Source organism: Oncorhynchus mykiss, chromosome 18 (genome assembly GCF_057628025.1).
Source record: "Oncorhynchus mykiss isolate SJ-2025 chromosome 18, ASM5762802v1, whole genome shotgun sequence".
In the NCBI taxonomy this organism is placed as follows: Eukaryota; Metazoa; Chordata; class Actinopteri; order Salmoniformes; family Salmonidae; genus Oncorhynchus; species Oncorhynchus mykiss.
Genome location: NC_143039.1, coordinates 69,203,542 through 69,218,463, shown reverse-complemented (window position 1 = coordinate 69,218,463; position 14,922 = coordinate 69,203,542). Strand labels below are relative to the sequence as shown.

The 14,922-nt window shown below is 40.8% G+C and overlaps 1 protein-coding gene across 2 annotated transcripts in view; it reads left to right on the top strand.

Moving 5' to 3' along the window:
* LOC110496659 (protein NDRG1) overlaps positions 1 to 14,922 on the top strand; it is a 34,742-nt gene that overhangs the window by 15,146 nt on the left and 4,674 nt on the right. The window contains exons 3-13 of one of the 2 annotated variants that reach the window (XM_036953443.2): positions 422 to 457; positions 4,830 to 4,935; positions 5,305 to 5,425; positions 6,376 to 6,438; positions 7,127 to 7,187; positions 7,628 to 7,714; positions 7,954 to 7,998; positions 8,170 to 8,273; positions 9,953 to 10,015; positions 10,220 to 10,271; positions 10,615 to 10,662. In XM_036953443.2, coding sequence (XP_036809338.1) covers positions 422 to 457; positions 4,830 to 4,935; positions 5,305 to 5,425; positions 6,376 to 6,438; positions 7,127 to 7,187; positions 7,628 to 7,714; positions 7,954 to 7,998; positions 8,170 to 8,273; positions 9,953 to 10,015; positions 10,220 to 10,271; positions 10,615 to 10,662 — 786 coding nt within the window. Of the gene's footprint in view, positions 1 to 421; positions 458 to 3,891; positions 4,052 to 4,829; positions 4,936 to 5,304; positions 5,426 to 6,375; positions 6,439 to 7,126; positions 7,188 to 7,627; positions 7,715 to 7,953; positions 7,999 to 8,169; positions 8,274 to 9,952; positions 10,016 to 10,219; positions 10,272 to 10,614; positions 10,663 to 14,922 lie in introns of those variants that run through there. The other variant, XM_036953444.2, reaches the window with a different exon arrangement.

Below are 14,922 nucleotides of genomic sequence, written 5' to 3'. Positions count from 1 at the left end.
CTTATGGATACAGAAATTCATTTTTCACTTTCTTTATATTTAAACATATTTCACCCCAAAGGACAATTATTGTCTCTGTTATCATATCTTAATTGCTTAATTTTAAGGAATACTTTGGGATTTTTGCAGTATAAAGGAAGTTAGAAGTAGTTTTGCCAGTCAATGCTGACTAGCACAATGACTGGCAGTCTATGGTATCTACTAGCATGCTAGCAGTTACCATAGACTTCCAGTCATTGTGCTAACCCTAGTTAGCAATTGCGCTAACACTAGTTAGCAACTTCCTTCAAACTGCACACAGAGACATAAAAATGGTATCCACAAGTTGATCTGACTCGGGAAGTAGATAAAGGGCTTCATTCACCAAATCCTGAAGTATCTCTTTAACTTTATATAACTGTTCTGTTTCTGTCATTTCTAGGGGTTGAGAGAGGCTGTAGCACAACTCGTGATAAAGGTATGTCCCTATGGTCCACACATATCCATAAAAATCCACACGTGATCCACTTGTTTCAGTGTAGCGCCTACTCTCAGTTGAATTTCCACGTGGATTAGGTTAGGATATTTCAATATTATTTAGCCCCATCTAGTGGGCAATGATTTATATTTCATCTTGCAGCACTTGCCATTTGTGGTGGAAGATTTGTCCACATGTTGGGCTCTTTGATACTAAGAGATGACCACACCCTTTGTGTAATCTGAAGTGGAAAAAGTATGGCCTGCTGTAGTATTCGTTTGTGTGACTATCTGTTGACTTGACATACTGTTGGAGTCGGAAGTTTACATACACTTAAGTTGGTGTCACACAATTCGTTTTTCAACCACTCCACAAATGTCTTGTTAACAAACTATAGTTTTGGCAAGTCGGTTAGGACATCTACTTTGTGCATGATGCAAGTAATTTTTCCAACAATTGTTTACAGACAGATTATTTCACTTGTATCACAATTCCAGTGGGTCAGAAGTTTACATACACTAAGTTGACTGTGCCTTGAAACAGCTTGGAACATTCCCGAAAATGTTGTGGCCTTAGAAGCTTCTGATAGGCTAATTGACATCATTTGAGTCAATTGGAGGTGTACCTGTGGATGTATTTCAAGGCCTACCTTCAAACTCAGTGCCTCTTTGCTTGACATCATGGGAACATCAAAAGAAATCAGCCAAGACCTCAGAAAAAAAATTGTAGACCTCCACAAGTCTGGTTTATCCTGGGGAGCAATTTCCAAACGCCTGAAAGTAGCATGTTCATCTGTACAAACAATAGTACGCAAGTATAAACACCATGGGACCACACAGCCGTCATACCGCTCAGGAAGGAGACGTGTTCTGTCTCCCAGAGATGAACGTACTTTGGTGTGAAAAGTGCAAATCAATCCCAGAACAACAGCAAAGGACCTTGTGAAGATGCTGGAGGAAACAGATACAAAAGTATCTTTATCCACAGTAAAACGAGTCCTATATCGACATAACCTGAAAGGCCGCTCAGCAAGGAAGAAGCCACTGCTCCAAAACCGCCATAAAAAAGCCAGACTATGGTTTGCAACTGCACATGGGGACAAAGATCGTACTTTTTGGAGAAATGTCCTCTGGTCTGATGATACAAAAATAGAACTGTTTGGCCATAATGACCATCGTTATGTTTGGAGGAAAAAGGGGGAGGCTTGCAAGCCGAAGAACACCATCCCAACCTTGAAGCACGGGGGTGGCAGCATCATGTTGTGGGGGTGCTTTGCTGCAGGAGGGACTGGTGCACTTCACAAAGTAGATGGCGTCATGAGGTAGGAAAATGATGTGGATATATTGAAGCAACATCTCAAGACATCAGTCAGGAAGTTAACGCTTGGTCGCAAATGGGTCTTCCAAATGGACAATGACCCCAAGCATACTTCCAAAATTGTGGCAAAATGGCTTAAGGACAACAAAGTAAAGGTCTTGGGGTGGCCATCACAAAGACCTGACCTCAAACCTATAGAATATGTATGGGCAGAACTGAAAAAGCATGTGCGAGCAAGGAGGCCCACAAACCTGACTCCATTACACCAGCTCTTTCAGGAGGAATGGGCCAAAATTCCCCCAACTTATTGTTGGAAGCTTGTGGATGGCTAGCCGAAATGTTTGACCCAAGTTAAACAATTTAAAGTCAATGCTACCAAATACTAATTGAGTGTATGTAAACTTCTGACCCACTGGGAATGTGACGAAAAAAATAAAAGCTGAAATTAATCATTATCTCTACTATTATTCTGACATTTCACATTCTTAAAATAAATTGGTGATCCTAACTGACCTAAGACAGGGAATTGTTACTAGAATTAGGAATTGTGAAAAACTCTGTTTTTATGTATTTGGCTAAGGTGTATGTGAACTTCCAACTTCAACTGTACAGCATAATGTACCAGCTACGTACATTCAGGACCTTGGATAGCACCACATAGAAACAACTACCTAACAATCATGCTTAACTTGTTGAAGTGCCTTTAAAAATGTTTGACTCTCAACCTGGGAGTCAAACAGCTTTTCCTTCTAGAGTGTTATCTATGAGGCCAGTAGAGGTATGCCCCCTGCAGCCAACCATCTCGTGCTAATCGACCCTCACGACGGCTAGGATTAGTCAACTCAGGTTTCCAGGGCAACGTTGAAAATCACTTTGTGTCTTGGAGCCCTAGTGACGTAGGTAGAGGAGGGACACTTCATCCATCTGTCCCATTCTGAGGCTGCCTTCAGACACACTAGGTCCACACGTATCCCTCCTCCTTCCTCCGCTCCCTCGGCCTCGTCTGGGATTAGCTCAGCATGTGTCTGCATCAAACGGCCGCTAATTTAGCCCTGGCTACCTAGGTGGCACTGCCGTCAGTTGTTTACCTCCAGTCATGTGAACAGGTTATGTGAATGTTCAGTTATGTAATTGACTCTTATTACATTACAAATGACATCCTATTCCTGATGTGGTGTATTACTTTGGACCAGGGCCCTAGAAATCTGGTCAAAAGCTGTGCAATAGGGGTGCCATTAGGGTCTTGACTTTGCCCCTGACCTTCTATGCTACACCCAACCTCCCTCCTAAGGGTCTCAAACTGGAGTTGTTTTGGTTAGTGTATGGTGTATATGTCAAAGTAATTTATCCAGAGTGACTTTCAGGAGCAATTAGGGTTAAGTGCCTTGCTTGATGGCACAGATCTTTCACCTAGTTGGCTCAGGGATTCAAACCAGAGACCTTTCGGTTACTGGCCCAAACCATTCTTAACCACTAGGCTACCGGCCACCTATGAAGTTGAACCTTCACACAATGCCTAAAACAAAATTCCCCCTAGGGGCCAATAGTCTCTTATCTTATCGAGTAGTAGTATAAAGATGGTTCTCCCTCATTGATAATGGTGGATTGTTATCCCAGATTATTGTGAAATAGACCAATAAGACAAGATATGTATCTCATAACGAGTTTGTCATTTGTCATTTTCAATCTATTGAAACATTACCACAGATAGACTTAACATATTATGAGTTTATACACTATAAAGGCGTCAGACATGCTTATGAAAAGTAATAATTCATTATATTGCTAGTGTTGCCAGTGCTATTTTGTCACTTTCTTGACTGCCTGATGTGTTGACAAATTAGGATATTTTGACAAAAGGGGTTAAAGGTTAATCATTGCTCTTGTATATTCCCATTGATCTGATGGCTTGCTTACTCTTCACTTTGCACTACTCTTCACTAAATATCCCATGCTGCCCCACTGTCTGACATTGTGCTGATCCAATTTAAGGATCTCTTCAGCTAGAATTAGCTTGTTTTGACCACCGTGCAAAGCACCATGGGAGGCCAGGTCTTATGCAGAGTAGTAAGTACCAGGGGTATAAAACACAACCCTCAGGCAAGTCCCCTCATAAGCACCTTTACAGAAGCTTACCACCAATTCGATCTATAGCTCAGAACACTACATCTGTTCACAGTTCACTACTCCCTACGGGTGACCAAAAAGGCACTAGGAAACATGGTTCTTGAGGGGGATTCGGACATGGAGTGTGTTATGGCTGAGATTGAAACCTCTGTGAGTACTAGTGGGTCTCTCTGTCTATAGTTGATAGTGTGCTTTGATGGATAGTCTTGGGCTTGTTTACCTTCTGTAGCTTTTCGTCTGTTTATACCTTTGTGGGATTGAAATGAAGAGAACATCTCAGACTGTAAAGAAATATTGTGGATTAATGGTCCCTTTGAAGTAATATGCGTCAGTCAGAAATCATGATGTGGGATTGAATATTGTTGATTATTTGAAGCATTACTGCCAGACGCTCTGGCTGACGACTCCTCAAGAAACGGAACATACTGAAAGAACTAGATGCAGAAAGGCTAACTTCTTTTGCATGAGCCAATGGTCTGCTTTACAGAAGGTTGGATACCTGTGTTTCGTTGTGAATGGCTCTTACGGATGAAGCATTTACATTTTGGTCATTTAGCATTTTCTCTTATTCAGAAGGACTCAAAGTCAGTGGATGTATTCTGATTACAATGTGTTGAGTATTGGAGAAAAAACACATGCAGATCAAAGTAAAAAATGAAATAAAGTTCTCTCCACTGCCATCTTCAGGGCTCACCACATGAGCTATAGGCTGTATTGGTGCGTTTGAACAGTGTTCTGGAATACCATTCTCTGCTAAGCATGGATACCTTGGTGCAGTTCAACTCTGTTTCGCTTAGGGTTTACCTTGTCCAGGTCGGGTAGAGTTCTTCAATAATGTTTATTTTTTGCTATGGATAACATTTTCTCAGAAAGTTGACTGAGTTCTATGGTACCCCTATTTGCTAACCATGGTTTATTCCATCTTTAGGAGCACAATGTAGAGACTCCCCATGGAAGGATCCACTGCACCATGAAGGGGGTGCCCAAAGGAGACCGCCCCGTCATCCTCACCTTCCATGACATTGGACTGAACCGTAAGCCCCATACACTTAATTCATCCCATAATATTTAATTAATTTAATGTCACCCCCTAATGTGAGTCTAAAGCTCCCATGCACTTTGGTTTTACTGCCTTCAGAGTGAATGAGGATGTCTGTTGATTGTAACGGCTGGTTAACGACAGTTAATTTACTTAGCTTGAGTCAATTGTTGTAGAAGAGAATTGGTTCTCTTTATTGGCTAAATAATGTCAAATGGAATAGATTTATCTATTTATTAGCATTATCTAACGTTGAGAAGAAACACTCAATGGTCACCATGTCACCGTGTTCGACATCTGACATCTACAAATCATGCGAGACCTCATCACTAACATCTTGTCCCTGCCCTCCATGTTGTTTCAGACAAGACGTGCTTTGACTCCATGTTCCAGCATGAGGACATGCAGGAGATCATGCAGCACTTTGCTGTGTGCCATGTCGATGCCCCTGGACAGCACGAGGGGGCCAGCACCTTCTCTACCGGGTGAGTCCAGTTGCCTAGCATCATCCCACAGATTATTTTGTTGATTGGATAGTACTGAGGGGAATATAGAGGAGAGAATGGACCGGAATCGAACCCACCGTTAAACCACCTAAAGTCCACGCCACACCTCGCCTTAGCACCAAATGTAGGTCAGCCTGCCTGTCTGTTTGCCAGCGTGTCCGTCTGTCTGTCACCCTTTGACCTCTGATCTAGAGAATCTAGATCAGGGAAGGGCAACTGGCGGCCCGGTGCTTCCTTTTGAATATCCCCAGGTCAATTATTATTATTATATTTATTTTTTTACTCAATTTACTGTTGTGAGTTAGAATAGTAGAGTACACAAGGTGCAATTTCGAAATTTGGTTGTACGTTTTTAAGATTACTAAGTTAGTTTTGCGGCCAGCTATCTAAACTTGTTAATATGGTCGAATTTACAGCCGTGGGGCCCCATTCAATTTTCTGATACAGTCTCAGTCAGATATATTAACTGCAAACATTTCTCTCATTTTTAGAATTGCATGAAATCAGTTGCAAAATCTTCTCTCCGCCCCATGCTAAAATTGCAGCAAACTTGTTTTAAAACAGCAACATTCTCTCTACACACCATGGAAAAATGTGAATTGCACAACATTAACTCTAAAATGTAAAAAAAAAAAATATGCAGACCTGCGAGCAACTGCACCCACCGATGAGTTCTGATTATTTGTGGCCCCCATCAAAGTTCTAGATTCTAGATTACTTTTGTGACACATTTACACTCTCTTGATAAATTTACCTGAATGCTTTGACACTTCACTTGAATAGGAGAGATATTCAAAGTGAAAAACAGATAGCAGAATCCAGTGTAAGGCCATGGATGGAATAAAGAGATGGAGGGCTGTGATAAGATGCATTGTAAAGTGTTGATAATTGAAGTACTATAACCCTGACGGTTGTTGTTTTCTCTCCAGGTACGAGTACCCCTCCATGGATCTGCTGTCTGAGTCTCTCCCCCTGGTCCTCAAGCATTTTGGGTAAGTCCAAAGAAGGACTTTATACGATTTTGAAATTGATCAGATCATTTCATTATGCAATGTATTTCTCCTCTGTAACGCTCGTCGAAATGGGTAGACCAAGGCGCAGAGTGATTTGGGTTCATCATAATTTATTTAAATGTGAACCAGCAACAAAAACAATAAAGAGAAACAAACATACATACAGCCTTGTAGGGCTCAAAAGCAACAATACAAAAACAAGATCCCACAAACAACAGGTGGGAAAAGGCTGCCTAAATATGATCCCCAATCAGAGACAACGATAGACAGCTGCCTCTAATTGGGAACCATACCAGGCCAACATAGAAATACAAAAACTAAACTACACATAGAAATAATAAACTAAAACACCCCCCCAGTCACGCCCTGACCTACTCCACCATAGAAAATAAAGGCTTTCTATGGTCAGTACGTGACATCCTCATACAGTTGAACCCAGTCCATAGGATTTACACTGCTGACCATTCAGGATTCATATTCATAAAGCGTCTCAGATTAGAACTGCTGTTTTGCCCTGTAGATCATGATGAATAAGACTGATCCTAGATCTGCACTCCTACTCTGGGATTCTTTGCTGAATACAGACCATGGTGTATTAGACCTGCATCCATTTTGGATCAAAAAAGAGATTCTGATTATATTCTCTCTGTTTGTTTGTTAACCACAGTCTGAAGAGCGTCATTGGAATGGCCGTCGGAGCTGGAGCCTACATCCTTGCAAGATTCGCTGTGAGTTTGATGTCCTCCTCACTCCTTCCTCATTTCCCCTTTCAGTTATGCTTAAGTTTGCTTCATTGTGAAAAGTTTTAATCAAACCGGGATTAGAACTGAAACCAAATGTTTCCAGTGATGCTGTGCTGTTTTTGGCAGTTCACTCCTGCTTATTGCTTTAGCCTGCTGCTGAGAGTCTGTGGAATGTTCTAGACTGGCTCCGCACCAAAACACCCGACTCTGTGGGGACAGTCTCACTGTGCTGATACCCAGCAATGGAACACAAAGGATGTTTTAACTCCTAACTGACCCACATCTGACCTCTCTCTGTTATGAAACGTTGAGGTTTCAATGAGTATAGTGAATAAAATCGACCCCTTTGAAGTTTCAACGAGGTACTTTAAAAAATATTTTCACCATTAAGAAGTCAGTGACTGAATGTTTGTTTCTGTTTTTAGCTGGACTACCCCACGTTGGTGGAAGGCCTGGTTCTGATTAATATCAACCCCTGTGCTGAGGGGTGGATGGACTGGGCTACAAACAAGGTACTATACATCTCCTGAAGTCCACACAACCACAGATCCACAACAATCAATCCACTTTGATTTATAAAGCCCTTTTTACATTGTCAACAGTTGTCACAAAATCACAAAAGTCCCACCCGCCCAATCAGCTAGGGACATTCTCTACCCATTTCAACAAAGCATCACATAACTATGTATGTGTATACAGCATATGATTGATCGTTGCTGTGATATAAATCTGCTTTTGAATCTCTTTTCAGGTCACTCCTTTGCCTGACATGCTCATCGGCCATCTCTTCGGAAAGGTAAGCAGTGAGCCCCCAGATAGAGACGATGATTGAAACTGCAAATCACGTCAACATAATCCCACTGAATCTATTCTAATTGTCGGCTACATAGATATAAACTGGCTTAGAATGTTCAGTACTGTGTCACTAGATCAGAGTCTGAGGAGGTGTTTATTATTGTCTTTGTAGGAGGAAATCTCCAACAACCATGACCTTATCGCCACCTACCGCCATCACATCATGAATGACATGAACCAGTACAACCTTCAACACTTTGTTAAAGCTTACAACAGGTAAATAAATGACAAAACATTTATTTTTACTGCTCTAATTATTTTGTAAACCAGTTTATAATAACAATAAAGCAATTGCCAATAGACCACGGCTAAGGGCTGTGTCCAGGCACTCGGCGTTGCGTTGTGCATATGAACAGGCCTTAGCCGTGGTATATTGGCCATATACCACACCTTCTCAAGCCTTATTACTTAAGAATACCATGAGCATACGTTGACTACTCATCACCATAATAGAAATGCAAAAGGTACCAATTACAAAGATTTTACTGAGTTACAGTTCATATAAGGAAGTCAGTCAATTGAAATAAATGTTTTAGGCCCTAATCAATGGATTTCACATGACTGGAATACAGATATGTTGGTCACAGATAACTTAAAGAAAAAGTAGGGGTGTGGATCAGAAAAAACAGTCAGTATCTGGTGTGACCACCATTTGCCTCATGCAGCGCGACACATCTCCTTCACATCTCCTAGAGTTTGTTGATTGGGCTGTTGATTGTGGAATGATGTCCCACTTCTCTTAAATGGCTGTGGGATGTTGCTGGATGTTGACGGGAACTGGAACACAGTGTCGTACACTTCGAACCAGAGCATCCCAAACATGCTCAATGGGTGACATGTCTGGTGAGTATGCAGGCCATGGAAGAACTGGGACATTTTTCAGCTCCAAGAATTATGTACAAATTCTTGCGACATGGGGCCGTGCATTATCATGCTGAAACATGAGGATATGGCGGCCAATGAATGGCATGACAATGGGCCTCAGGATCTCGTCACGGTGACTGTGTGCATTGAAATGGCCATCAATAAAATGCAATTGTGTTTGTTATTTGTAGCTTATGCCTGCCCATACCATAGCCCCACCACCACCATGGGGCACTCTGTTCACAACGTTGACATCATCAAACCACTCGCCCACACGACGCCATACACCCTATCTGCCATCTGCCCAGTGTAGTTTAAACTGGGATTTATCCGTGAAGAGCGCACTTCTCCAGAGTACCAGTGGCCATCAAAGGTGAGCATTTGCCCTCTGAAGTCGGTTATGACGCCGAACTGCAGACAGGTCAAGACCCTGGTGAGGACAACGAGCAAGCATATGCGCTTCCTTGAAGGTTTCTGACAGCTTGTGCAGAAATTATTCAGTTGTGCAAAGTTTGATCAGCTGTATGGGTGGCTGATTTCAGACGATCCTGCAGGTGAAGAAGCCCGGATGTGGAGGTCCTGGGCTAGTGTGGTTACACGTGGTCTGCGTTTGTGAGGAAGGTTGGACGTACTGCCAAATTCTCTAAATGATGTTGGAAGCGGCTTATGGTAGAGAAATTAACATTCAATTCTCTGGCAACAGCTCTGGTGGACATTCCTGCAGCCAGCATGCCAATTGCACACTCCCTCAACTTGAGACATCTGTGGCATTGTGTTGTGTGACAGCTCATTAAACATGGGATCAACACTTTACATGTTGCGTTTTATATTTTTGTTCAGTATATATTTTATATACATACTCAAGTCTTCAAAGTCTTCCAGAGTACATTGAACACTGCCTATGAACATATATATTAACTATGTATTTCTAATATATTCAATGTCTCGTGTTTAATAGTATATTTATTATATTTGTAATATATGTATGTTAATTGGGTGCCTCACTGATATCCCACCTTTTCCCATCCCAGCCGGCGGGATCTGGAGATTGAGAGGCCCATTCCTGGTGGAAAAGTCACCGTCAGAACCCTGACGTGAGTTCCAAACCTTCTGACTTTCACCATACCTCAATCACCTCATATGGCATATTGCTAGAGCCCTGAGTTTTCCCTGACCTGGAAACTCTGGGCCCTAGTTATAGCCTGGTCAATAGGTCACATAGTCGAGGAAACTCTTGGCCCTGTAATCCTCTAACCCAACAGGTTGAAATTTGTTCCAATTCCTGTTATTGCTCTCAGGTGTCCTTCTCTGTTGGTGGTAGGAGACAGCTCTCCGGCCGTTGACGCTGTGGTAAGTTCAAGTACACACTCTGTAATCCTAAATGTCATAAACAAATCATTAACGATAATGCCTCTGGTCCTAATTCCCGGTCCCTAGGAACACGTGTTGATGCGTTGAACATTCACCTAAGTTAACAGGAGATTTTTAAAGATTAACAATGGAAGGTTAAAAATGTAGTTTATGATTCAAACATGGGACAAAATAGGGAAAGAAGTCAAACACAACTAAAACAATTCTAGCAATGAAATATTACTCCCCCAAGTCCTTTAATTTGACTACCTATTTAGTTCTCTACTGTGGTAAATTAATGATATTTAGTCGCTAAATTAGACTCTGTACTTTGCGTCCACAGGTGGAGTGCAATACTAAGCTGGACCCGACAAAGACCACATTGCTGAAGGTGAGTGGCCTCCAACAATCTCCCTCCTGCTGCTCATAACAGATCTGATCATGGAAAGGCAATCACTGATAAGCTTCCAGTAGCTCAGTAATGACCTGGTGACTGATTTGCTAGCCTTGCCATAGGCTGAGGCTACTGCTGCTGTACCCAGCCTCCAGGGTCCTGTTCATTAGGCATGTAATATAAAACGTTTCGCAACGGAAAACAAAAATGTGCATTATTTATTACACGAAGTCCAGCTAGAGTTCTCCCTGTTTGAGTTTGTTTACCCCTGTTTGGTTCCTGAACATGACCCATATCACAATTCTTCCTGTTTGACCTACTTAGGCTTACCTATGAAATGCATGCCCCCGGCTGTGACCAAATGGGCACGTTTTACCAACGTTAACTGTGTTAGCTGTTCAGAGGCTAAGGGAAATGGTCACTTGTTGTTAATGGACACGTGCTGTTAATGTTAATGGACACTTGTTGTTAATGTTAATGGGCACTTGTTGTTAATGTTAATGGACACGTGTTGTTAATGTTAATGGACATGTGATGTTAATGGACACGTGTTGTTAATGTTAATGGACACGTGATGTTAATGGACACGTGTTGTTAATGTTAATGGACACGTGTTGTTAATGTTAATGGGCACGTGATGTTAATGGACACGTGATGTTAATGGACACGTGATGTTAATGGACACGTGTTGTTAATGTTAATGGACACGTGATGTTAATGGACACGTGATGTTAATGGACACGTGATGTTAATGGACACGTGATGTTAATGTTAATGGGCACGTGATGTTAATGGACACGTGATGTTAATGGACACGTGATGTTAATGGACACTTGTTGTTAATGGACACGTGATGTTAATGGACACTTGTTGTTAATGGACACGTGATGTTAATGGACACGTGATGTTAATGGACACGTGATGTTAATGGACATGTGATGTTAATGGACACGTGTTGTTAATGTTAATGGACACGTGTTGTTAATGTTAATGGACACGTGTTGTTAATGGACACGTGTTGTTAATGTTAATGGACACGTGATGTTAATGTTAATGGACACGTGATGTTAATGTTAATGGACACGTGATGTTAATGGACACGTGATGTTAATGTTAATGGACACGTGATGTTGATGGACACTTGTTGTTAATGTTAATGGACACGTGATGTTAATGTTAATGGACACGTGATGTTAATGTTAATGGACACGTGATGTTAATGGACACGTGATGTTAATGTTAATGGACACGTGATGTTGATGGACACTTGTTGTTAATGTTAATGGACACGTGATGTTAATGTTAATGGACACGTGATGTTAATGTTAATGGACACGTGATGTTAATGGACACGTGATGTTAATGGACACGTGTTGTTAATGTTAATGGACACGTGTTGTTAATGTTAATGGACACGTGATGTTAATGGACACGTGTTGTTAATGTTAATGGACACGTGTTGTTAATGGACACGTGTTGTTAATGTTAATGGACACGTGATGTTAATGGACACGTGATGTTAATGGACACTTGTTGTTAATGGACACGTGATGTTAATGGACACTTGTTGTTAATGGACACGTGATGTTAATGGACACTTGTTGTTAATGGACACGTGATGTTAATGGACATGTGATGTTAATGGACACGTGTTGTTAATGTTAATGGACACGTGTTGTTAATGTTAATGGACACGTGTTGTTAATGGACACGTGTTGTTAATGTTAATGGACACGTGTTGTTAATGTTAATGGACACGTGTTGTTAATGGACACGTGTTGTTAATGTTAATGGACACGTGATGTTAATGTTAATGGACACGTGATGTTAATGTTAATGGACACGTGATGTTAATGGACACGTGATGTTAATGTTAATGGACACGTGATGTTGATGGACACTTGTTGTTAATGTTAATGGACACGTGTTGTTAATGTTAATGGACACGTGATGTTAATGTTAATGGACACGTGTTGTTAATGGACACGTGTTGTTAATGTTAATGGACACGTGATGTTAATGTTAATGGACACGTGATGTTAATGGACACGTGATGTTAATGGACACGTGATGTTGATGTTAATGGACACGTGTTGTTAATGTTAATGGACACGTGTTGTTAATGGACACGTGTTGTTAATGTTAATGGACACGTGATGTTAATGTTAATGGACACGTGTTGTTAATGGACACGTGTTGTTAATGTTAATGGACACGTGATGTTAATGGACACGTGTTGTTAATGTTAATGGGCACTTGTTGTTAATGTTAATGGACACGTGTTGTTAATGTTAATGGACACGTGATGTTAATGGACACGTGTTGTTAATGTTAATGGACACGTGATGTTAATGGACACGTGTTGTTAATGTTAATGGTCACGTGATGTTAATGGACACGTGTTGTTAATGTTAATGGGCACGTGATGTTAATGGACACGTGATGTTGATGTTAATGGACACGTGTTGTTAATGTTAATGGACACGTGATGTTAATGTTAATGGACACGTGATGTTAATGTTAATGGACACGTGATGTTAATGTTAATGGACACGTGTTGTTAATGTTAATGGACACGTGTTGTTAATGTTAATGGACACGTGATGTTAATGTTAATGGACACGTGATGTTAATGTTAATGGACACGTGATGTTAATGGACACGTGATGTTAATGGACACGTGATGTTAATGTTAATGGACACGTGATGTTAATGTTAATGGACACGTGATGTTAATGTTAATGGACACGTGATGTTAATGGACACGTGATGTTAATGGACACGTGATGTTAATGGACACGTGATGTTAATGTTAATGGACACGTGATGTTAATGGACACGTGATGTTAATGGATACGTGATGTTAATGGACACGTGATGTTAATGGACACGTGATGTTAATGGACACGTGATGTTAATGTTAATGGACACGTGATGTTAATGGACACGTGTTGTTAATGTTAATGGACACGTGATGTTAATGTTAATGGACACGTGATGTTAATGTTAATGGACACTTGTTGTTAATGTTAATGGACACGTGATGTTAATGGACACGTGATGTTAATGGACACGTGATGTTGATGTTAATGGACACGTGATGTTGATGTTAATGGACACGTGATGTTGATGTTAATGGACACGTGATGTTAATGTTAATGGACACGTGATGTTAATGGACACGTGATGTTGATGTTAATGGACACGTGATGTTGATGTTAATGGACACGTGATGTTGATGTTAATGGACACGTGTTGTTAATGGACACGTGTTGTTAATGGACACGTGATGTTAATGTTAATGGACACGTGATGTTAATGGACACGTGATGTTAATGTTAATGGACACGTGATGTTAATGGACACGTGTTGTTAATGTTAATGGACACGTGATGTTAATGGACACGTGATGTTAATGGACACGTGATGTTAATGGACACGTGATGTTAATGGACACGTGATGTTAATGTTAATGGACACGTGATGTTAATGGACATGTGATGTTAATGGACATGTGATGTTAATGGACACGTGATGTTAATTGACATGTGATGTCAATGGACATGTGATGTTAATGTTAATGGACACGTGATGTTAATGGACACGTGATGTTAATGGACATGTGATGTTAATGGCCATGTGTTGTTAATGTTAATGGACACGTGATGTTAATGGACACGTGATGTTAATGGCCACGTGATGTTAATGGACATGTGATGTTAATGGACATGTGATGTTAATGGACACGTGATGTTAATGGACATGTGATGTTAATGTTAATGGACACGTGATGTTAATGGACACGTGTTGTTAATGTTAATGGACATGTGATTTTAATGGACACGTGTTGTTAATGTTAATGGACATGTGATGTTAATGGACATGTGATGTTAATGGACATGTGATGTTAATGGACACGTGATGTTAATGGACACGTGATGTTAATGGACATGTGATGTTAATGGACACATGATGTTAATGGACACGTGATGTTAATGGACACGTGTTGTTAATGTTAATGGACACGTGTTGTTAATGTTAATGGACACGTGTTGTTAATGTTAATGGTCACGTGATGTTAATGGACACGTGATGTTAATGGACACGTGTTGTTAATGTTAATGGACACGTGTTGTTAATGTTAATGGTCACGTGATGTTAATGGACACGTGATGTTAATGGACACTTGTTGTTAATGTTAATGGACACGTGTTGTTAATGTTAATGGACACGTGATGTTAATGGACACGTGTTGTT